This window comes from Leptidea sinapis, chromosome 25 (genome assembly GCF_905404315.1).
Source record: "Leptidea sinapis chromosome 25, ilLepSina1.1, whole genome shotgun sequence".
Lineage (NCBI taxonomy): Eukaryota > Metazoa > Arthropoda > Insecta > Lepidoptera > Pieridae > Leptidea > Leptidea sinapis.
The window spans coordinates 1,244,771-1,268,046 of NC_066289.1; the positions used below are offsets into that span (position 1 = coordinate 1,244,771).

The following is a 23,276-nucleotide window of genomic DNA, read 5'->3' on the forward strand; positions in this document are numbered from 1 at the left end:
TTTCAGTTATTGTTTGACAAATAACGTTCGCTTACTGTCGCTACAGACAGTGGTAGTGGATTGTTCGTGAGTGTAAATCAATAAATTATTTTATTGTGTTGCATCAAATCCCTTTTACAACTACTAAAAGTACTCGAATATAAATCAAGTGTCCGTTTTATTTTGCAAAGAAGTTTATGTGTAATTGTCAGTGTCAAGTGCAACTTTCACTTATTGTTTGACAAATGACGTTCGCTTACTGTCGCTACAGACAAGAGCTTAAGCTTTATGTTTTTAATTTGAATATTATCCTTCATACTTCATAGTTCATTGTTTGTTTGTTCTAAAACGGTCTTGTAAATGTTCGATACTTTCTAAGTTTTTATAGTTTAATAATCGATTATAACTGTGAGAAACAATGTCGGGCTGTGATCAAAAATGTGAAACTTCAAAAGACAATGTATCTCAAAATTCTGTTGATGAAGGTTTACCACGGGAACTAAGCCAGTTAAGCCTTTCAAGTGGATCAAGCCCCGAAGAATTCCATTGTAACAAAGGACATTCCGAAGCAACTTTAAAAAACATTTTTACCTATTATCAATCACAAAAACTTTGCGATGTTGTTCTTATTGCTGCTGGAGTCAGGTATATATAAGTTAATATAAATTTACGTTTCATCATGTTCTTTGTTTGTCAACAAGATACAAATTTGTATAAAGGATATATTTATAGAAATATTTTTTTTTTGTTTTTTAGAATACCTTCACACAAAATTGTTTTGGCATCATGTAGTGAGTATTTTGCAGCAATGTTCACAGGGTCTTTGCAAGAAGCTAAGTTATCGGAAATAACATTAGAAAGGGTAGATCCACAGGCACTAAGGACACTAGTACATTATTGTTATACAGGCATAATAGGTATGTAACATATGGGTACATTGTTAATGATTAATATGTATAATTGTCGTCAGTTATTAAAATACTACTAACTGATCTTAACATCATCAATAGTTGCTAAAGCTGTTGTAAATTCAATTTGAGCTTAGACATATTTTAATAAATTACAAACTTAAATTAAATATAGATTACTATATTTAACATAGCTTTTTGTAGTATGTTGTGAAATTTTTCTAATAAGAATCTAATTGGCGGTCTTAATTACAGAATTAAGTGAAGAAACTGTAGAAGTATTATTATCTACAGCTACGCTTCTGCAATTGCACGTTGTTACTTCAACTTGTTGCGATTATCTAGAGAAACAATTGGACCCATGCAATTGTTTAGGCATAGCATTGTTTGCTGAACAACAATCCTGTTTAAATTTACACAAAGCAGCAATGGATTACACACATCAACATTTTGTGCAGGTATAAAGAAACGATGATAATAAAGAAATAAAATTTGAAAAACAAAATTTTATGAACGATGTGGGATTCAAACCCACGAACTCCGGCGTTCCCTGCCGGTGCTCTAAACCACTGAGCTAACCGTTCGAAAATTCTGTTTGCTTTGTTCGCACGGAATGCCGGTCGTTGGTTTGAATGCCGCATCGTGCATAAAATTTTGTTTTTCAAATTTTATTTGTGTATTAATCCTAGAAGTGAGGGTTATCACTTTAAAAACATAACAAATTGTTTAATGATGATAATAAAGTCAAATTATGTTATTTTTCAATACTAATAAAACTATTTCTACTTAGGTTGTGAAGAATGAAGAATTTCTTTGTTTGACTGAAGCACAGCTGGAGATTTTGTTGAAGTCAGATGATCTCAATGTAGTTACCGAAGAAAATGTGTTTGAGAGTCTAATGTTATGGGTGCAACATGATCTTGCCAATAGGCAAAAACATCTGCCCAATCTTCTTAAACTTATAAAACTGCCACTTCTTTCATCTGAGGTAAACTATTTTTTCATAGTGAAGTCAAGGAAAATTAAATAATTTTTTGACACATCATTCACAAAGGCATTGTCTTTGCAGTTACTTTTGTTATGATTATTTTATAATATTCCAGCATTCCACTAAATTAGTACTTTAAATAATAAATTAAAAATAGACTTTGTCACTTGACAAATAAGACAATAACCATTGTTTATTGTCTTAGTGTTAGTCATCTATATACTTTACTAAATAATTTTATTTTTGTAACTCAAATCAACTTACTTATCATACTTAACTTTCTGTAGATGGTTAACTTTCTGGTAGAATGGGTAAAAAAGGGTTTTTTTTTGCGCCCAAACAAAGGGAAAGGGCTACCCTCCGGGATAACAATAGCAGGGAGGTGGTGAATGCTCATGCATACCAACACAGACTTAGGCAGTTATGTGGGACTCACGTAAAACCTAGGTGCCTATCCACTAAACACCACCTGAGGTTGGCTTTGGGCAGGTTCCTTCTAAGCCTTCATCAAAGGCGACCTCTTAGGGAGAGAGAAGCGCAAGCGGCACTCCCTATAGAGTATCCGCTGAGATGCCCTGACTTGTAATAGTATTTCTATGTTGGCTAGATTTAGAATTTTGATGTTGAATACAACTTTATGAATTTTTGTCTACAGTATTTGATAGACAAAGTTGAGGCTGCCTGTGGGAATGTGTCAGAATGCCAACCACTTATAATGGAGGCAGTCAAGTGGCACTTGCTACCGGAGAGAAGATCTCTTCTTTTTTCACACAGAACTAGACCAAGGACATCAACTATAGGAAGACTGCTAGCAATTGGTGGCATGGATGGATACAAAGTCAGTTCATAAGTGTTTTTTGTTGCCTTTAAACCAGTAAAGAATTAGTTTCATCTGTTACTATTTTTATTTTATCTTTTACATAATTTTCTTGTACAAATCTCATATTAACATTTTTTTATTGATTATTTGATATTTTTACTTTTACATAATATAATATATCTGTTAACAGAAGACTTCCATAGTTTGGATTGGTGAATAATTTCAATTGCTTGCTGATGTAAATATTGTACCTAAGTATTTTACTATAAAGAATGCTGGGGGAGTTTTTGCGCCACTTCTCTCTCAGAGTGCCGTTTGTTTCTGAAGTGGTGGTAGTATTAGAAGTGACTTCAAAATATTTCTAAACGAATCAATTTTGAGAAGATAAATGCCTTCAAAGATGAGATTGTTTCCTAAATAGAGAGCCCATCAGAGACAAACCCAATATTATGAAGTAAATTTATATATATCAGCTTTCTGGTTAAACTTTTATACTTTGCGGTTACATTTATTTAGTCTTTTTCTTTACGGAATAGGAATACAAATAAGAAACAAGATCACTTGACACATAGTTATTTGATCACCACTAACCATGTGCTCTTATAACACCTAAAATCACAGGAAAGGTGGAATTGTACACAACACATCTTAGGCTTGTGTATTTATATGAGCTAAATTGTGTTCAATAAAGCTCAATTTCTTGCCACACACATCCACTTTGTGGAATCAATTACCGGCTGCTGCCTTCCCGAACTGATATGACTTAGAGACCTTCAAGAAGAGAGCATACTCACACCTTAAAGGCCGGCAACACATCTCTTGACACCTGTTGTTGTGGATGTTGCCTCACCACTCCCCATCCCGCGAGCCTCTTGCCCGTTTGCCTCCACTTATATAAAAAAAAAAACATATATTTAATAACAAGGTTTCAATTCTTGGATTCCATATATTATGTGTATTATAATAATAACAAAATCTGAGCCAGGGTATTTTGAAGGTGTTAAGTGGGTACATTTTCAAAATACATTATAAGATTGATTGTGTGATTATTATAATCAAAATAGTAAAAAAAACGTAAATTAAAACTAAAATTAAATAGAGAACCATTTTAATAATTTAATCATAAGCGATTTCATTACTTTTTCTTGTGAGGAAACTATTCATTCTAGTCGGAATATGCGATTGCTTGATTTTCCCTGTTGAGTTGACTGGATAAATGAGCTGGATACAATTTGAAATTATGTTTATAAAATCATAACAATTGAATCCAAACTGGAGAATCCAGCAAAACCTTTAACATAAAGCTTGCAACACCAAAAGATTAATTCAAGTTTTTCATTCATTCAAATCACAGGTTGTGATCTCTGAGTGAATATTTAAAATAACATTGTTATATTATTATCATGCTAAAGTTATGTGTGATTAATAGCTATAAATATGAGTTTAAACACTAACAGAAGGAAACAAGATATCCAACTTTTAAGAAAACATTAAGCATTGTTGTCTTCATGTTAGTCATCTATGTAGTGTTGCTTTACTATATGTTTTTTTTTTTTTGTATATACTCATATTTTAAAATAAAATTGTTATATTATTGTCATGCTAAAATTTATGTTTGATTAATAGCCATAAATATGAGTTTAAACACTAAACTATGATATGATTTATTACAAAGTGTGACTTGTAAGAATTGACTATTTTTCCTGATTGATTTGAATTGAGTTGCTTATTTTTCCTTATTGAACATTCCAGGATTGTAGCCATTTATAAATCAGATAGGTCATATAATTTCATAAATTGTATTGCCTTTCACTTGAATATTTTTTTTTGCAAATGTGTGAATCTGTTTCTGTTTTTATCTTATAATGTTCTGTTTAGTGGTCTTATGAAAATAATAACATTTTTAAATCACAGGGTGCAAATAACATGGAGATGTATGATCCAAGAACTAATACATGGACACCTTTCATGAGAATGGGAACTCGGAGGCTGCAGTTTGGTGTTGGTGTGATACATAATAAACTCATAGTAGTAGGTGGAAGGGATGGACTGAAAACACTTAATACGGTAAAAAATTAGCCCTTTATTCAGTTTTTTTTTTCATAAAGACAAAACTTCCACAGATTCAACTAATGGTAACTAAGGCACAAGTGCCGATGTTCACTAATATTATGTTCTTCCTCTCTTCCTTGCTCACAAGGGATTTGAGGCAGTTTTAACAATTATTAATTAATCATAATAATTATGTCATAGCTGGATTATTATGATTGTTTTATTCAGATAATATCTGTAGCAAATAGGTATTGGTTATATTAACTAATTATGGCAGGGCACATAGTTCGACGGACAGATGGCCTTTGGGGCAGTAAAGTCCTCGAATGGAGACCACGTACCGGAAGACGCAGTGTTGGTAGGCCCCCTATAAGATCGACTGACGATCTGGTCAAAATCGCCGGAATACGTTGGTTGAGGGCAGCGCAGGACCGATTGTTGTGAAATTTTTGGGGGAGGCATTTGTCCAGCATTGGACATCTTCCGGCTGATGATAATAATGATGTGATATGAAATCCCCAAAATATAATAGGCATAGTGAAATAGGGGGAAACCTATCTATGGTTTAACTCAATCAATAGACTTATTATTAATGTATTGCAGGTGGAATGTTTTGATCTTACATCATTGAGCTGGAGCACTCTGGCATCATTGAACACTCACAGGCATGGGCTGGGTGTTGCAGTTCTCGGTGACGGCCCAAACTCACCCATCTATGCTGTTGGGGGACATGATGGATGGATATATTTAAATTCTGTCGAAAGGTAAGTTTCGTAGTATAAAAATAAGTGGAGATTCTTGTCTTACCAATCACCAACTTTTGTCCGATACATACAATCCAAAGTGTTATTTTTATAATTGTAAGTAATTAAATGAATAACATAATAAGCAAAGATTAACGTAATATTATGTTATAAATATCAAGTCCACTTAGCTATGAGCTAAGTATAAAAATAGATAAGAGTTCCATGTGAATATGACACATATTTCAGTCTTAAATGTACTATAAGTATATACTGTAGCATACTATGTAATTTATAGTAATATGGTTACCACAACATCTAGCGTTAAATAGTAAAATTAATTATTTACTGCTCGATAAAGGCAGTTGCATACAAATGCAACACCAAAATAAAAAAGTAGAATTAAACTTTAAACCATACTATTAGCCGTTCCCAATATTCAGTCTATCTCTAACTTGAGATAAAAATCGTAACTATCGTTGACTTTTCTGTCCCAATAAACTTATCGATGGTAACTTACTTTATCCGTACACGCTGTCTTCAATGGGACGACGCGGACGTTTAGCTTACCAGCGATAGAAGTTTGTATGGAAATTGCAATTCACGCGTCCCAATATAAGGCGATAAGAATGACTTATCCGGTATATAGGGATAGTTTCAGATTATTGACAGTAGAAGGTAGTAATTTATTTCTATGTGTAGATAGAATATTGGGAACGGCTGTAATACACCCATGCTTAGTAATATTATAAAAATCGAACTGTTCTTAAGAACTTCATCCTTGCAGAATATGAACAAATCTCTTTCCAACAACATGATAAAATGCTGCTTATGCTCATCCCTTTATCTCGTACTCTGTCTATACTAAATTTTATCAAAATCAGTTGCACAGTAAACTGTAAACAACTAATGCACTGAAAAAGAAACTTACAGATTAAGGTTTCCATGTACGGGTAATTTTATATGTAGATAATAACGGTTTTATTAGTGATGCAGCTGCCACCCCACAATTCCTCATGGATCCTATCATTACAAATGGATTTATTCCAAAATAAAATAAAATTTCCAATGTGATCTTTAAAAGTTGAAGTTCAGAGGATATTATGTATATTATTATATAAATTTAATATTTGACCCCTGAAGTACAGTTCAGACAGAAAACTGTTAGGCGAGATCTGTTTTCGTTGGACGTCAGGAAGTCATTAGAAATTGACATATTTGCTACAAGCATTTCATTTTCATCATAACCCTCAACTTTTTTAATTAAGTATGGTTTTCTGTTATCTTTTTTTAAGTATCTTTATTGTCATGAATTTCAGCCGAAAAATAGTGTTCACGTACATTACCATTTTTTATATTACTTCTATTAGTGAAAACCTGTAATTGGCTGTCTGTTACTATTTAAGTTTCTACAGAAATTGTATTAGCTGTTGGTTTTCCTTAAATAAAAACATAATAAGTCGAGCGGGCCGGATGGCATTTCTCCAATCGTGCTTAGAACGTGTGCCCCTGAGTTGACGCCGGTGCTAACGCGTTTATTCCGGCACTCTTATTCAAAACGCGTAGTCCCTGACTCATGGAAGTCACCCCTTCCCATCCGATCCAAAAACAAGGAGACAGTTCGGATCCAGCAAACTTCAGGCCTATTGCTATTACCTCCCTGCTCTCCAAAATCATAGAGAGCATAATCAACCGCCAGCTCTTGGTATACCTAGAGGGTCACCAGTTGATCAACGACCGACAGTACGGCTTCCGCCATGGTCGGTCGGCAGGTGATTTTCTGGTATACCTATCACATAAATGGGCGGCGGCTATTGAAAGCAAGGGGAAGGCCTGGAAGTTAGCCTGGATATAGCGAAGGCCTTTGATCGTGTATGGCACAAGGCGCTCCTCTCAAAACTTCCATCATTTGGGCATCCCGAAAGCTTGTGCGAGTGAACCTCTAGCTTCCTCACTGGGCGCAGCATACAGGTCGTTGTCGACGGATATTGCTCGAACCCGAAACCCTTGAATGCTGGAATGCCCCAAGGCTGTGTACTATCTTGAGAAGGTCGCGGAATGGGGTAAATTGAACCTTGTAAAATGTAACCCCCAGAAGACTCGAGTTTGCGCATTTACCACAAAAAAAAATCCCATTTGTCGTACCACCGCTCTTCGACAACACTTCCCTTAAAGCCTCGCCTAGTATCGTAATACTGGGTCTCGAAATCTCGAGCGATTGCCAATTTCGTGGCCATCAGGAGGGTAAAGCCAAATTGGCTTCGAAGAAACTGGGCGTCATTAATAGAGCACGGCAATACTTCAAGCCGGCCCACATTCTAGCGCTCTACAAAGCGCAGGTCCGGCCACACATGGAGTATTGCTGTCATCTCTGGTCTGGCTGCCCCAGTATCAGCTCGATCCATTTGACCGCGTGCATTGTAGAGCAGCTCGAATTGTCGGGGACCCAGTGCTCTGTGAACGGCTGGATCACTTGGCGTTGCGTAGAGGTGTCGCTTCATTGTGTGTCTTCTACCGCATTTATCACGGGTACTGTTCCGAAGAGCTGTTTAACCTGATTCCTACCGCCGAATTCCACCTTCGCACGACACGCCACAAGTTAGGATATCATCCCCACCATCTGGATGTGTGGCGGTCCTCCACAGTGCGGTTTTCATGGAGCTTTCTTCCACGTACTACAAAGCTGTGGAATGAACTTCCTTGTGCGGTTTTTCTGGGACGATACGACATGGATATCTTCAAATAAAGCGCGTACACCTTCCTTAAAGGCCGGCAACGGTCCTGTGATTCCTCTGGTTTTGCAAGAGATTGTGGGTGGAGGTGATCACTTAACAACAGGTGACCCGTACGCTCGTTTGTCCTCCTATTCCATGAAAAAGAAACCATTACCTAGTTGTTAGTGACCTGCTGAGCTAGAGGTCCCGGGTTCGAATCCCGGTAGGTGCAAACATTTATATGATGAATATGAATGTTTGTTTTCGAGTCATGGATGTTTAAGCAACTATATACTTATTGTTTTAAATATATCGTTGTCTTGTACTATGGGTACAGGCTATACCTAGTTTAGGGCAAGATAATTTGTGTAAAAGTGTCTTTTATGAAATTAAGGGATGAGAAGAGCTGGACGTTCAGCTGATGGATTGAGATGCCCTACCCATAACAATGCAGTGCAGCTTAGGATTCTTGAAAAACTCAAACTCAAAAATTCTGAGCCCTACTACAATTGCGCTCGTCAACTTCAAACATAAGATGTTAGGTCTCCGCCCTGGCGAAGGCACCCTTCAGACCGAAACACAGTAATGTCTACACATTACTGCTTCGCGGCAGAAATAGGCGCCGTTGTGGTAACCATAATCTTCCCGGCTTCCTATGCAAAGAACCTTCCCACTGGTAAAGAATGAAGCTGCCACTCCTCAATTCCTCGTGGATCCTTAGAAATGGATGTTTTTCCAAAATAAAGTAAAATTAATTAATTTATGTTATTAGCTATTTTATCTATGCTAATATTAAAAAGAGGAAAGATTTGATTGTATGTTTGCATTGAATAGGCTCCGCAACTACTGAACGGATTTGAATAATTCTTTCACTGTTGGGATGCTACATTATCCCCGAGTGTTATAGGCTATATTACATTTAAAAAAAAATTGGGATCCCTACTTAAAGTCCAGTAATGTAACCCAAGGTGTAAGAAAACGTACGTAAACGACAGCAGTATTAGCTAGTTATTAAACAGACACGAATTGAGCTTTTTTCTTTTGTTGTCTTTGATCATAGTTTCTCAACCTTATTTTGCTCACCGCCCACTTTGAGAATATGTTTTTTTCTAGAGTATTTTCGTGTATTTTTTTGCCTTTTTAGACTATATTTTTTAATCTACCCACGCCCCATCAGCGCTATCTCAATGCCCCCAAATTTTCTCTGGGTCTTCTACTGCCCCCTCCGAAAGTCTCAAACGCCCACAAGGGGGCGTTATCGCCCACGTTGAGAACCTATGGACTGTAGATGCTTGAAAATAGTTTGATTCGGTCTTAGATGGGATTCGTGCTCGCGCTCGTGGACTCTGGTGGCGCCGATGGCGGGAGCGCGTAGTACTTGCGGCGTGGCGGCGCTAGGAGGCCGCTTGTACGCAGCGGGCGGACGCGACAGCGGCGCGTGTCTGCGCTCCGTCGAGTGTTACGACCCCGCCACCAACCACTGGGCGGCGTGCGCGCCCATGACCAGGCGCCGCGGCGGCGTTAGCGTGAGTATTGTACACTTGTGTAGCTCGAGAGCTCATCATCATCAGCCGGAAAACGTCCAATGCTGGACAAAGGCCTCCCCCAAAAATTTCCACGACGATCGGTCCTGCGCTGCCCTCATCCAACGTATTCCGGCGATCTTGACGAGATCGTCGGTCCATCTTGTGGGGGGCCTGCCAACACTGCGTCTTCCGGTACGTGGTCGCCATTCGAGGACTTTACTGCCCCAATGGCCATCTGTCCGTCGAACTATGTGCCCTGCCCACTGCCACTTCAGTTTCGCAATCGTTTGGACTATGTCGTTTACTTTGGTACTCCTACGGATCTCCTAATTTCTGATTCGATCTCGCAGGGAAACTCCGAGCATAGCCCTCTCCATTGCCCTCTGAGCGACCATGAGCTTTCTCATAAGGCCCATAGTTAATGACCACGTCTGTTTACCGTAAGTCATCACTGGCAACACACACTGGTTGAAAACCTTCGTCTCCAGACACTGCGGTATTTGGGACGAGAAGATTTTACGGAGCTTCCCGAACGCTGCCCATCCGAGTTGGATTCGCGATATATATGTTTTTTGTCATTAGCTCGAGAGCTAAATCCGCACCAAAAAACTAATCTCTCTTTAACTCTTAAGATTTTAAATTGTATCTTTACTGATATGGAATCAAATCAAAATAACTTTATTCATGTAGGTCACAGAAATGACACTTATGAATGTTAAAAAAATATTTTCTTATTGAATCTACCGGTTCTTCGTAAAGGGTTGAGCTAATGATAAGAAGTAGCAAGAAACTCATTGCCACTCTTTTATGTCAAGATTTACATTTCCATCGATTTACAAATCATTTCAATTACAATGTAATAATATGTAAAGTGATGCAACAAACATACTCAAACGTCAAATAGTCAATGCCTTACACGAGTAAGTCAAAAAAGTAAATGTAAATGAATACAAAAGTTATTGAGTACAGTACCTGCATCATCCACACACACCGTATAATTTCAAGTTGAGTTACTGAATTACGAAAGGTGATCGACACGTGGTAAACAGATGACGTAGTTTATCTCACTAAACCTAAACATCCGGTAAATATCAATAATTGGCACTTAATGCATTATAAAAAACCTCATTAGTTCGCTCAGTCCTCAAACAAATCTTTATATCACTACTGATATACAAGAGTGATATATAAATTTGACGACCTGTATAGCCGAGTGGTTAGCGATCCTAGATCCGAGCTAGAGGTCCCGGGTTCGAATCCCGGTAGGTGCAAGCATTTATATGATGAATATGGATGTTTGTTTCCGAGTCATGGATGTTTAAATGTGTATATGTATGTTTATATGAATTTATGTATGTTTAAGTAAGTATATTGTATTAAATATATCATTGTCTTGTAACCCATAACACAGGCTATATATGCTTAACTTGGGGCAAGATAATTTGTGTAAAAAGTGTGTCAATATTATTATATTATTATTATTATATCACTGAGCTGAAAAGATATATTTATATCAGTTTAGCTTAGTGATACATTTCGCGCTTCTCTAGAGTATAATTGCAGTTTACGACACTGCTACTTTCCCCTTCGATCATAGTATATTGTGTAACAAGTGCAGAAGCGACTCAAGCGAATGACCGCTCTCGCATCGCTGGTGCGTTTAACCTCCCTTTCGTAGGCAATCGACAACGTCGCACGAGTTGCATATACTATGTTGTATTACAAATGCGACGTTTTATGTATTATTTTCGACTCCATGTTCGTTTATAAACTTTTGTAACTTCAATTATAATGTTTTTTATTAAATTAAACTGTCAGGCGCGTCAACCTCTCCGGCCTACAAGACGAGAGTTGTCAAACTTCATGTTGTGCAGTTTTTAAGCTATTGCATAGCTTCTATAGCCTGGAGACCGAATCCAGAAATTCCGTAACGAAAATAACCTAACACTTACTTTCTAGATGTATATAGATATTATAGAGATAAAGGTTCGAACCTGGGGTACCTCTTGATTTTTATTTAATTTCTTTTTTTTTTTATCACGTTTTTTTTATTTTTATTTAGTTTCACCTGTCCCGTTGTCTGTCTGTAATCAAATCTTACAAGTTAAATTTTGTTTGCTTTTTTTTAAATTTTACTAAAAAAATGCTATGCAATAGGTTTACCGCGGCCGTCCTTTTTCTAAATTTGCGTATGCCAATGTAAACTTTTCCCACTCAAACAACAGTTTCATTTACGAAAAAAATTAAGGTGTAATTGTTAAATGGGCAAACGGCTCTTTTTCAACCGCAACAGCGAGCGCCAAGATATTACTTCTCCCGCATGAGTAATGCAAAATATAGTACATACACGAATATTAAAGGTAAAAGCATTAAAAACGTCGGGCATGTTCGCAGACGCTTCGGTCCCCGACTTTTTCGCCATAATTCGGTCTCGCGTTGCCTCTTTCTGGCGGAGACTGCAACAATCCGACAACAAAATACTCGTGGCTGTCTCTGACGACATCCGGAATCCAATGTTTAAGCGCTTGTTATCTCTGTTCACATGGACAAGAACAAAAAATTACTGCACAAATTTGTGCAATATTCATATAGTTTTAGTTAGTCTAATTTTACTTTTAACTTGGCACCCCCTTACATTGTCCAAAATTTTTGTAACTATGGGTTTTATTATGCCTGAAATAAATACCCATTATTTTTTATTAAAAACAGCATGATAAATATAGTGGTGCACTTGAACGTCTGAACATATATTTTGTGCTTAGTATGGTAAGATCACTGCCAACGTGCGGACGCGCTATCACTCCGTTCAATGTGGTAAAAAATACACTTCTAGAACATATAAAAGGTTGGACATTTTTTTTTCGTCATATAATAGTTATTTTATTGTGAATATTGAGTAAAAAATATCGTATAATGTTCTCATTAAAATTAACACTTCTCGTTGCTTTTTTAGTTACCTTTCCCAACTGTTGTACCATATGTAAAATGTAATTATTGGCAATCCTGTCTCACGAAAAATGGCATTAACATTTCACAGTTTGACATCGCTTTCATTCGTAGATAAAGTTATTTAATATCTCAGTGTGTCATTAGACGTGTAAACTAATAATGAGACACAATGTAAACATAAAAAATACGTTTATTGACAATTATATATTGAGATTTGACATTCGTACAGCAGTTTATTGTTGTCCGACTATTGAAAGGAGGGTAATGTGTTGGCCCACATGTAAGTATGAGAGTGATCCAATGAAAACTAGCCGACCCACCCCGCCTTGGTTTTATTAAATTCATGAAAGGTCTTTTAGGTTGAATTGTCTGTGGGTACCAGCAGCTGTCGTATACTTGATGTAATTTAATTCAATTTGTTTCGAATGAAGAAAGTTATTGGATTCAAAATTTTTCTGGATCAATTCCTATCGAAACTAATTTTTAAAATTGTTTTTTTTTTTCAAAAATTTTATCAAACCTCGAAAACATACATATCTATAATAAATCTAAAATTACAAAAGTCTGAAGTGCTCACGAAGTGATTTAAACAAAAGAGTTATTTAATTCTGCTTTATAAACTCAGGAAATACACTTTGGTATATTATACCTAGTTCCGGCTGAATAGATTAAATGTTTAACATAAACAGATAAGCCCCATAGAACGAGCGATACAAGTGCGAAATATGTTATTACTTATTAGTAATCTGTCTCAGTGTATAACGAGTTACTGGTACTTAACAAGAAGTGTTTTACCGACAAATGGAGGGTTTAATAAATTATTTGCGTAACTTTGCTAGTGATTTCCGAACCCTGACTGGTAAACAGTATTATCTATCTATATATATAAAAATGAATTGCTAAAACTCGAGAACGGCTGGACCGATTTGGCAAATTTAGGTCTTGAATTATTTGTGGAAGACCAGAGAAGGTTTAAAAGGTGAATAAAAAGGAAAATGCTCCTAAATTAAATAAAAACAACAAATTTGTTTTGCCTTTGATGTGTCCATACATAATTTCTATGAGAGTATTTATTGACGCACGGTTTGACAGTTCTGCTGTGAAACAATTTCATTACGACAGCAGGGTTCATATTTTACGAAGGAATTTTTGATGTTATGATATTATATTATTGACAAATTCATAAAAAACAGTATTTTATTTATTATATACCAAACAACGTCTGTCGGGTCAACTAGTACTATATATTTTTAAATGTATTTACTATATTACCACCCTAAACAGAGACCCTTTTTAATTTAAATGTAGGTTTGTGCATCTGCTGGGTATTTGTACGCACTGGGCGGTCACGAAGCGCCGGCCAATGCGGTGGGCGGTCGCCTTGCGTGCGTAGAGCGCTACGACCCGGCTACCGACACGTGGGTGCTACTCGCGCGACTCTCCTACGGGAGAGACGCCATGGGATCATGTCTGCTAGGCAATAGGATTGTAGCTGTCGGTGAGTGATTACTACAATGAAATGAAATCTTTTTTAATTAGGCATTATTTTGCCGAAATCCATAAGTATCTATATGTTATGAGTTTCGCCTCTACACGAGGCGGCATCGGGAGATGTTGACTCGTCGAATTCTGGAATAACAATGGAAATGCGACTCAATATCAAGTAAGCTATCTGATCACTCTGTCTCTTATTATCATAAAAACAAAAGTTCTTAGTAAACTTCGCTATATGAATAAACTCAGAAAAAATATTTTTCTCAAACATGCTTGCAAATTTAAGCATTATTGTGAGGATCTTCTTGGAGATAAAACGTAATTACAGCGATTAACTCTCAAAATACGTACGAGCAGCGATCGGTAAGATTTAAATCCATATCTGTCGTGGTTTAGTGGCCAAATAAATTATAATAATAAATATAAACTCATATCTGATGTGTAATTTAAAAATGGAACGATCTTTTACTCCGAAATATGGCTACCAAGGAGGTAACTTATCAAAGTTTTTATTTAAATTTCGTGGTGGCTTGCAAATAGAATGCTCTTTATTAAAAAAACGTAACTTTAACGCGGGAAAAATTTATCATTGTTTGTCATTGATTTTGTTTTTAAAAATATGAGTTAAATCAATGAGTGTGATGAACTTACTGTAACGCCATAATATGGAATTCGAGACGCGGCAAGAGCCGTTTAAATTTCCGCGCATTATTTGAAAAGAACTTATATAAGCCTTGGCTATAACTAGGCATTGATAGACTTAAATAAGACATTTACATGTTCGTCCATCAATGCATCTTTTTTTAAAGTTAAATTCAAATAAACTTTATTGAGCTCGTGAGAAGATCATACAAAAAACCCAACGGCCACTCTTTTCAATCAAATAGAATATTTTTACGATGGTTGTAAAATACAAAACAAATTAGTAAGGTGCTACATACAATATATGAATCGTGCTTAAATAATATAAATTATTTCATAAAAATAAAGAATAAATTGCATAAATATAAATTATTGTTTATTGGATGCATTTACAGGTTGGATTCATTGTTTGTGTAAGGATGCTTCGTGAACATGATGGTCGTGATTACTGTCACAATTAGTAATCGCATCCAATAAATACAATGATTTATTAACAATAACAGGTCGAACTGGCACCACAAGCAGGCTTTTGCTGACTGCTGTCCACTGCAGTAATGTACTGTCCTGCTAGTTAAATCGTATTTTTAAACAATTTGTTATGTTTTTTAAGTGATAACCCACACTTCTAGGATAAATACACAAATAAAATTTGAAAAACAAAAGCAAATATTGGGGTTGAGCAGGTTATCAACTGTAAAGTAGATCCTGTAGATGAAGCCACAACCTGAGAGTTGAACAAAGCAAACAGAGTTTTATAACGAGGCGGTACTCGAACGGTTAGCTCAGTGGTTTAGAGAATCCCGCATCGTTCATAAAATTTTGTTTGTATTATTGTTAATTTTGTGTTTTTTACTAAACATAAATAATTTATGTTATTTGGATTTATCACTGCAGGTGGTTACGATGGAGCTCAGTACCTATCCGTAGTGGAAGTGTACGACTCCGAGAACAACTGTTGGCGGAAGCTTTCGTCACTGAGCACAGGGCGCGCGGGAGCTGCCGTGGTGGCCATACCGCCGCCCAGAAACATTTTCTGATATTGCCACCACCAGCTCACCGTGTACGTGATCGGGTGAAATGTCAACACTGAACTTTCTAACCCTATGATATAGACATCAATATAACTGTATAAGTGTGTTCGATACCTTACCAACGTTGGTTCGTGTGTGCTAAGCCTAAGGTTACATCTTGCGGTAAGTGTCTTCTATCGTTACGGCTTTCTTTAGTGTTCATGTTGAAGTTTGTTAGTCATGACGTTTTGTGATAATTAACGTTTGAATTTATACTTCTTTTGGCGCCGTTGTGGCACCCGTAATCTTGCCGGCATCCTCTGCAAAGGAGCCTCCCACAACTAGACCATTTGTATCATACTTCAGCTACCCTAAGCCTCTTGCAACTCATATGTCTATAAAACTAACAATGGATGAGAATTCAATAAAATTTCAGTACGCTTAAGTTGTAACCAAAAAATTGAATTCTTTTTCATTGATTGAAATCAAATTTTATGATAATCAACCAAATTATGCGGCATAATAATAATACTTTTATTGGTTGTTTTTAATATCATTTCTTTTACAATACTGTTTTTTCTATAAATGTTAAATAGCACGAAATATAAAAAAATTTCAGGGTTTTTGTTTTGTTACGCCAAAGAAGTATAACTTCTTGCGTGCATATATAAGTACACACATACTTTTTTGATTAATTAAAAGACATTACTTGTGACATAGCTATTGTAATGTGCCAAAACGGCCATTAGACCATGCCGCTATTCTTAACCGTGTATGAACCAACAGTAGGCTGTACTTGGCGCCAATGTGATAGTATAATAATTTAACATCCTTACAAATAAACTTAATTATAAGTTATGCCTGAGAATAAATCAATTTTATGCAAAATGTTGACTATATCAAAAGGCATAAAAGGCATTTATTTTCTCAAAATTGATTCCTTTAGAATTCTTTTTGATGTAATTTCTAATAACTACTAGATACTACTACCGCTTCGGAAACAAATGGCGCTCTGAGAGAGAAGAAGCAAGAAACTCTCCCAGCATTCTTTTTTTGCGCTCTTTTCAATAAAAATATACAATATTGTACAGTCATTTCTATCGCTATAAAATAATCACAATCTAGTCCCAGGCCGTCCGATCATTCAGATATTCAGCAGTGGAGTAATAGGATTTACGACAGAGCCATTCCTTTATAAAACATTTATTTATTTCTTTAAATTTTTCTTTGAGAGACTGTCAATAACCAAGCTGATATATAGCACGAACAGCTCTCTTTTGCAGAGCAAACACTATGTCAATGTCAGCAGCATGACCCCATAGTAATATACCGTACGTCAAAATCGTATCGATCATTGTCGTATCGCTGACAATACTGTCAATACAATGATAATTCTGAAGTTTTCCTAATGTCAGGCAGCCTTGCAAATAAACGCGGAAAACGTTATACGTCCGAATAAACCAATCATAAGCAATGTGTAGGTATTTGTAAACATTTTGCATATTTTTGGTTTATTCTTAACTTTATATCAAGTTTATTTGTATGGCCGATAGTGTTTAGATAAATGTTTTAGCTAAATAACAAACTTTCCAACTATTTTTTACCATTCACGTTGAGTGTCTAATAGGCCCCAATAGTTTGATGTTAGAGTTAGGCATATTTTTGAGGTTTTCTTGAGATATGTAGTTTATGTGTAGTCTTCATAGTGTCGATTTATGATGAACTAATTGAATAGTATGTAGGCAGTGTTGTAACTTTTTACCTACTTAATAAGTACATAAAAACAAACCAAATTTTCTTTTGTCGACTCTAAGTTAATCCCAAGACTACAAATAGAATATACACGTGGAATTGATCTCTGAATAAAATTAAGACTGAGAAACAACAAATTTTGATTTTTTTAAAGACTTGGTATGTGTGGCTAAACTGTGATTCTTCGTACTTAATTCATTAACCGTTATTATTACTAATTTGGATTATAATAGTATTCAGAAAGTATTATTTTAGACAGAGTCCGCCATTGTTTTGGACCAGGTGTAGCAGTGCTTCGATGTAAAGAAAAATATTCGGTTTTTGGTAGAATAATCACACCAAACCAGTGAAACCGATACTGTAGCTGATATTAGTCATTTAAGTTTGTATATCCTCCTATAAAATTGCCAAAACTATTTGTACAAATGTGAACATGAAAATATCCAACCTTCATTTCCTATTAGCATATACAATATTGACTTTAGGATATTGGTGTCTTACTATGAAATGATCAGATCAATGTGGCCAATTGGTTTATTTTTTATTGGCCGTCAATTTTGGGCCCAAGTTAGTTTCACATGTTAATAGTCTCCTTTATTTGAATTTTAGAGGAATTTCGGAAACCGTGAAACCTTTGCTGCTCAAAATACTCAGCATAAACAAAGTTGCACTACGACAGGCCAAAAATAATAGAACACGAAGAATTATTGCTTATTTCGCGTCAAATGCCATTTTTGAGCTATATAGGTGAAAAGGTACTTTTCTTTTTCAATTCCTTATTTCTCTATATTTTCCCTTAAAACAATTACTGAACCTGTCTATTATTTCGGCCATGATCTCGGCCGGATATTAGATCTTATTGATCAGATAGTAACCACCTAGTGACACCTTGTAAAAGTTTACGCTGACGCATCGATTAATGCTTTTGATCTCCACAGAAAGTTACGGTTCTTCTTCTTCTTCTTGGTTTATTGGCTTGCGCGTTAAGCGATTGAGCCATTGTCAAGTAGAAAGTTACGGTTATATATTGTACCTGACAATTATCTCCGCAATTGTAACCGTGAACTATTCGTAGGTCCTTCTTTAGTTTCGTCTATTGCGCGAAGAAGATCGTAATACCAGTTCTTTATTGGCCACCAATCTTATATGTGACCTGTTTGGTGATTTAGTTATTTCATAATCATAACTTGATTGGTAGAGAAAGTATTATGTTAGATTAGTTAATTACTATATATCTTTATCAAGTGCAACTGGTCTTCGAGAGCATAGCTACTTTAAAGTAAAAAGTTATTTAAACTCCTTTGAATGGCCGCGTGGTCTTATTCGAAATTGGTCTTCGTTTCAACCTTGATAAATCAACAAAACTTATAGACAGTTAAAGTCGCATTATTTTGCACTGCCCGTGCGACAAATAATCGTCTCTACGCCAGGAATTGTACACAATCAGTCGTTATATTTAGTACTATAAAGAGTATCGAATATTTTGGAATAGACAACCATATATCGAATAATCGTCGAATAATTAAATTCAGCTTTTTTAATATAATTATTAGTTTACAAATATTGCAGTATTTTAAGACCTGTTGACGCAGTATCACAAACTTAATCTTTAAATTAGGCCTATTTAAAATAGTTAATACTAATTGTTCTCATTAACGTACCGTTAAAAGCTTATCATTAAAATCAAGTCGATTTCTTGTATGTTTGTTTCATTGTTTGTATTACAATTTATATATCTTGTTTTTTTTTCAAAAATTGTACATTAAACAAAGAGAACTTCAAAGATAATTAATCACAAGTATTATACAAGTTTTGTACACAACTAGTAAATAATTTTTGTATTTTTATGTAACTTTAGGGGTTAGATAGAGGCCTTTAATACATTTGGTTGCTAATGTGCCAACAGTGAAAATGTCTAATTTGTGAGTTATGACCCTCTTAATGTTGACAATCCATTGGCATGCTCACCGGCAGATAGTTGATACAGAAGAGATGCCATTGGGGTTAAATAACTGTGATATCGGAATGGGTCATTACAAATTGACATGTGCACATTTTTGTAGGAATTACGTCGGAATTTAATATAGTCAAATTGTTTGTTATGTTTAGGATTATAATATTTGTATTCGAAAGTAGTTTTATTAATAGTATTAATGACAAGAATACTCTAATGAATTGTAGACATATTATATTAGGGCATTATGCTGTTTAAATTTCAACGTACGACATACACTAGACTAGACACCTGTTGTTTGAATTTTTTCTAGAAATGTCTGCCAATTTTGTATCATATTCCTCATCATCAGAATTGTTTATCACGCTCGCTAATTTGTTCACAAATGCCTTGCAATATGCATGTGTCGAGGCTTTGTTGTCGAATGTATTTATGTACGTTTATCTTTATTAATTTGTATGTATACATATTATTATCTAAGAGTTGTTAGCTATCGTCATCTACTATTATTTTAATTCTGTGATGGTGCTCAAATCTGTCTCAACTTCATCTTAAGCCTTACAGTATTTACCTCCTAAACATTTCGTTAAATGCTATGTTATGAAATAATGTGATATAATGCTATTAGTTTTAATTTTTTGCGACGAAAAAAGGTGCTAAAAGAAGCGATATTAGAATAGGTCATGGACTGTATAACCTCAATAGACTCCTAAACCTTATATATACGAACTGCAAATATTTCAGTCAACCTCATTGTTCAAGTAAAAATCACAACATACCGTAAACAACCACTACTGACTACTTAAGAGATCTGTATCTTAGCTTCAGATCAATAGAGCGCACTTAGAATTTGCTTACGTAAGACTTAGCTGAGTGTATGTCTTGTCTTTTATAGTCATTTGACAGCTAAAATTATACTGAGCTTAAGGACGCGTTTACAAATCCGACAAAAATAAGCTATTTTTCGGAAGAGTTTGTGATGAAATCAAACTAAATCTAGCAAAATTAAAAATTGTCACAAATAGATTACTTCTTTATCTCAAAATAGCGAAAAATGTTTGGTTTGAAATTTTCATATTTTATGTCGTAAAAACGATTATCCGTTACCTCTTCATACATAATTGACGAAATGGGGTTCATTCAGGATCATTTTTCTGCTACTACTCACATTTGTCTTTTAAAAAAATAAACAAGGAAAGCAGATATATTGATCTCCGCCTTAGAAGTGTGATACGTTTGTCTTTTATTAGGCGTCTATGTTTTATAGGGTAAACAATAGATACTTCTTTTAGAACCTAGTTACACACTGATTAAAAATCGTAAAATATAAAAATAATTGAGTCGCTAAAAAGTATTTTTCCAGAATATGTAAACATGGTATGCATCGTGTTATGACTTAATGCATTTTTTCTAAAACTGTAAAGTCGCTAGAGGCTTCAAAGTTTACTTCTAAAATTGGATACAGGTTCAACTATGATCTCATAATCATACTAAAACTGTTTAAGACTGATAGGAATACTTTTGACTTAGATGTAAAATAAAACACGTTATAAAATTCCAAATTAACATATGATTATAATTCGAAAGAGGATTAAATTTACGAACACATGATACATTTATAAAAACTGCAACATAATGTAATGCTTTTTTTATTTAAGTTTTATATGAGACAATTTCAAAACAGTTTCTACGACTCGGAGTTGCTTTATTTGCTAAAAGCCTATGTGTGTTTAGCCTAATTCCATTATTATATTATATCGTGTGAGAATAGAGAAATCTTCATTGCCAAGCACTCGCTGTTCATTATTTTCTTACTTTAAAATATCATTAGATAATTGAAAGTTATCCCTAGGTCAGTCAAATCACATTAAACTTAAGAGTACAGGTTATTTGCCTAGCAGTAATAGTTTAGTCTTAATAAAGTCAAGCAAGTCGCTCAAGGCCCGACAAGTGTGTTGACGGCGGTGATCACTTAACATCAGATATGCCGTGTGCTTGTTTTTCCTTCTCTCCCAGAGACAAGCCCGCTCTCAGTACAATGAGATAGTGGCGTGATGTCTGTAGCTCTCAATAACACCACCCCGCAGTGCCTAGCAACTAAACAATATTGCAGAGACTACGTCGTAAAAAATAGTATATTACGCACCTAGTGAGAATAGTAGTTTATTCTGAACCGCGGAATATTGACAATCGCGGGTGGAAATGTCCTACTTATCTCACGTGGTGCGTATACGATTTTTTCCCCACATTTTGAAAAGGTCGCTTTTAGTCCCTGGTACGAGGGACAAAAGTCATCTTGCCGGGAGAGAATCGGCCACTTTTCTAAGGACGAAAAGACAGCTTTTCATCGAGGTGGGAAAAAAGTTGTTTTTACATATTATTTACTTTGTTCTTATTAAAGCATACTGTGAGGTAAAACTCAAAAAATAATTATTATTTTTCGTGGTTCCAAAATGATTTTATGTATTGGCGCTAGGCGCATAACACTTAAAATTATTTTTATTTTTCTCGGTGATAGATGTAAAAAGCATAATAGTGTGCTTTTGAATATGTATTATTGTATCTATGTATTATTATAAGAATAGTTATTATTGATGTAGTAAATTGTATTATTTTTTTTGTAATGGCTTTGTACTTGGCCAAAGTGTAAATGTATAACGGAATTAATCTTAATAGTCGTTATGTTAAATACAGGAAAAAATATTGAATAAAGTATCGTATTTTCTTTGTTTTTATAGCACCTACTACCTATACTTTTACTATTAAATTTGTGGTTTCTAAACGGGCAATAAGTGGCTGCAACATTACAAGTACCGACAGTAGAGCTAAATAGCAATATGAAGTTTGAACGCGAAAGCACTGCAATATTGTCCAGTAAATTTTAGTTTATTAAGTGTGAATTATTTTAAGGAATAAAAATATTTTTTGAAAAAATTATAAGATCATATTATTATAACGTGTCCACTATAGTAAAAATAATACAAAGAATTCAATTGCAATATTTTTATTTTGAAGCGTTTAGCAAAACAATCACAATTTCTCGTAACAACTGAAGCTGAAAGAGCGGCGTCATTCACAGCACGAATCCATCATAAATCAAGTTTTTTGTTTACATTAACCAAGCTTGTTAATCTAGCAACCCGTAACATAAACGGCATAATGATGCCTCGAGCATTATAAACACAAATAGGTATCACGTTTCAAGTGACCGGCGCCGGGTTTGGCGCCAAAACAGCTCAGCGTGTGGCTTCTGCGGGCTCGCGGCACGTATTGGTGTATCATAGGTTAAAGCATGACTCCAGAAGACGTGAGGAAAAGAAGCGATGCGGGATTCAAACCCGGACCTGTTTGTTTGTTTGTAGGAATTATAATCTATGGATTTTTTAATAGGTGTATGAGTATGTTAGTTCCTCTTTGTAAACTAATAGAAAACCCTTAGCTAACTGCAAGAATGACGCATTATCCATAAATGTTTGTTTGTTTGTTCAACTCTACAGACACTTGTGTACGTCATATTTAAACACAATCTAAAGATTAATCAATACCGGCAAGCCTTTCTCACTCCCCGTGTAGGTATCGAAATCGTAAGAACGCGTGGCGGCCTCTACAGAGAGGCTATCCAGTAAGGACTCACGAGCCAGCAGTGACGCACGCGCGAGGCTTGTTCGTCACATACTTCATCGGTCCAACCGATCATTTAAAAATGGAGAAACATAAAAGAGCAAAGCAAAAAAGGTCATTGCAA

The 23,276-nt window shown here is 35.4% G+C and overlaps 1 protein-coding gene across 1 annotated transcript; it reads left to right on the forward strand.

The window, feature by feature from the left end:
- The first annotated feature begins 296 nt into the window (after positions 1–296).
- Positions 297–22,255, forward strand: LOC126972212 (kelch-like protein 5). Its single transcript, XM_050818844.1, has 10 exons — positions 297–624; positions 736–896; positions 1,143–1,345; positions 1,678–1,875; positions 2,531–2,713; positions 4,610–4,762; positions 5,351–5,511; positions 9,523–9,730; positions 13,988–14,177; positions 15,710–22,255. The coding sequence occupies exons 1-10, from the start codon at positions 398–400 to the stop codon at positions 15,850–15,852; spliced, it is 1,827 nt and encodes a 608-aa protein (XP_050674801.1). The 5' UTR covers positions 297–397; the 3' UTR covers positions 15,853–22,255.
- The last annotated feature ends 1,021 nt before the right edge of the window (positions 22,256–23,276 follow it).

What these genes read in the sequence shown, in the direction of transcription:
- LOC126972212 (XM_050818844.1), top strand. Translation starts at nt 398, where the DNA reads ATGTCGGGCTGTGATCAAAAATGTGAAACTTCAAAAGACAATGTATCT. An exon ending in GTGGCATGGATGGATACAAA is followed by an intron (nt 2,714 to 4,609) that starts GTCAGTTCATAA and finishes TTTAAATCACAG; the next exon opens with GGTGCAAATAACATGGAGAT. An exon ending in GACTGAAAACACTTAATACG is followed by an intron (nt 4,763 to 5,350) that starts GTAAAAAATTAG and finishes AATGTATTGCAG; the next exon opens with GTGGAATGTTTTGATCTTAC.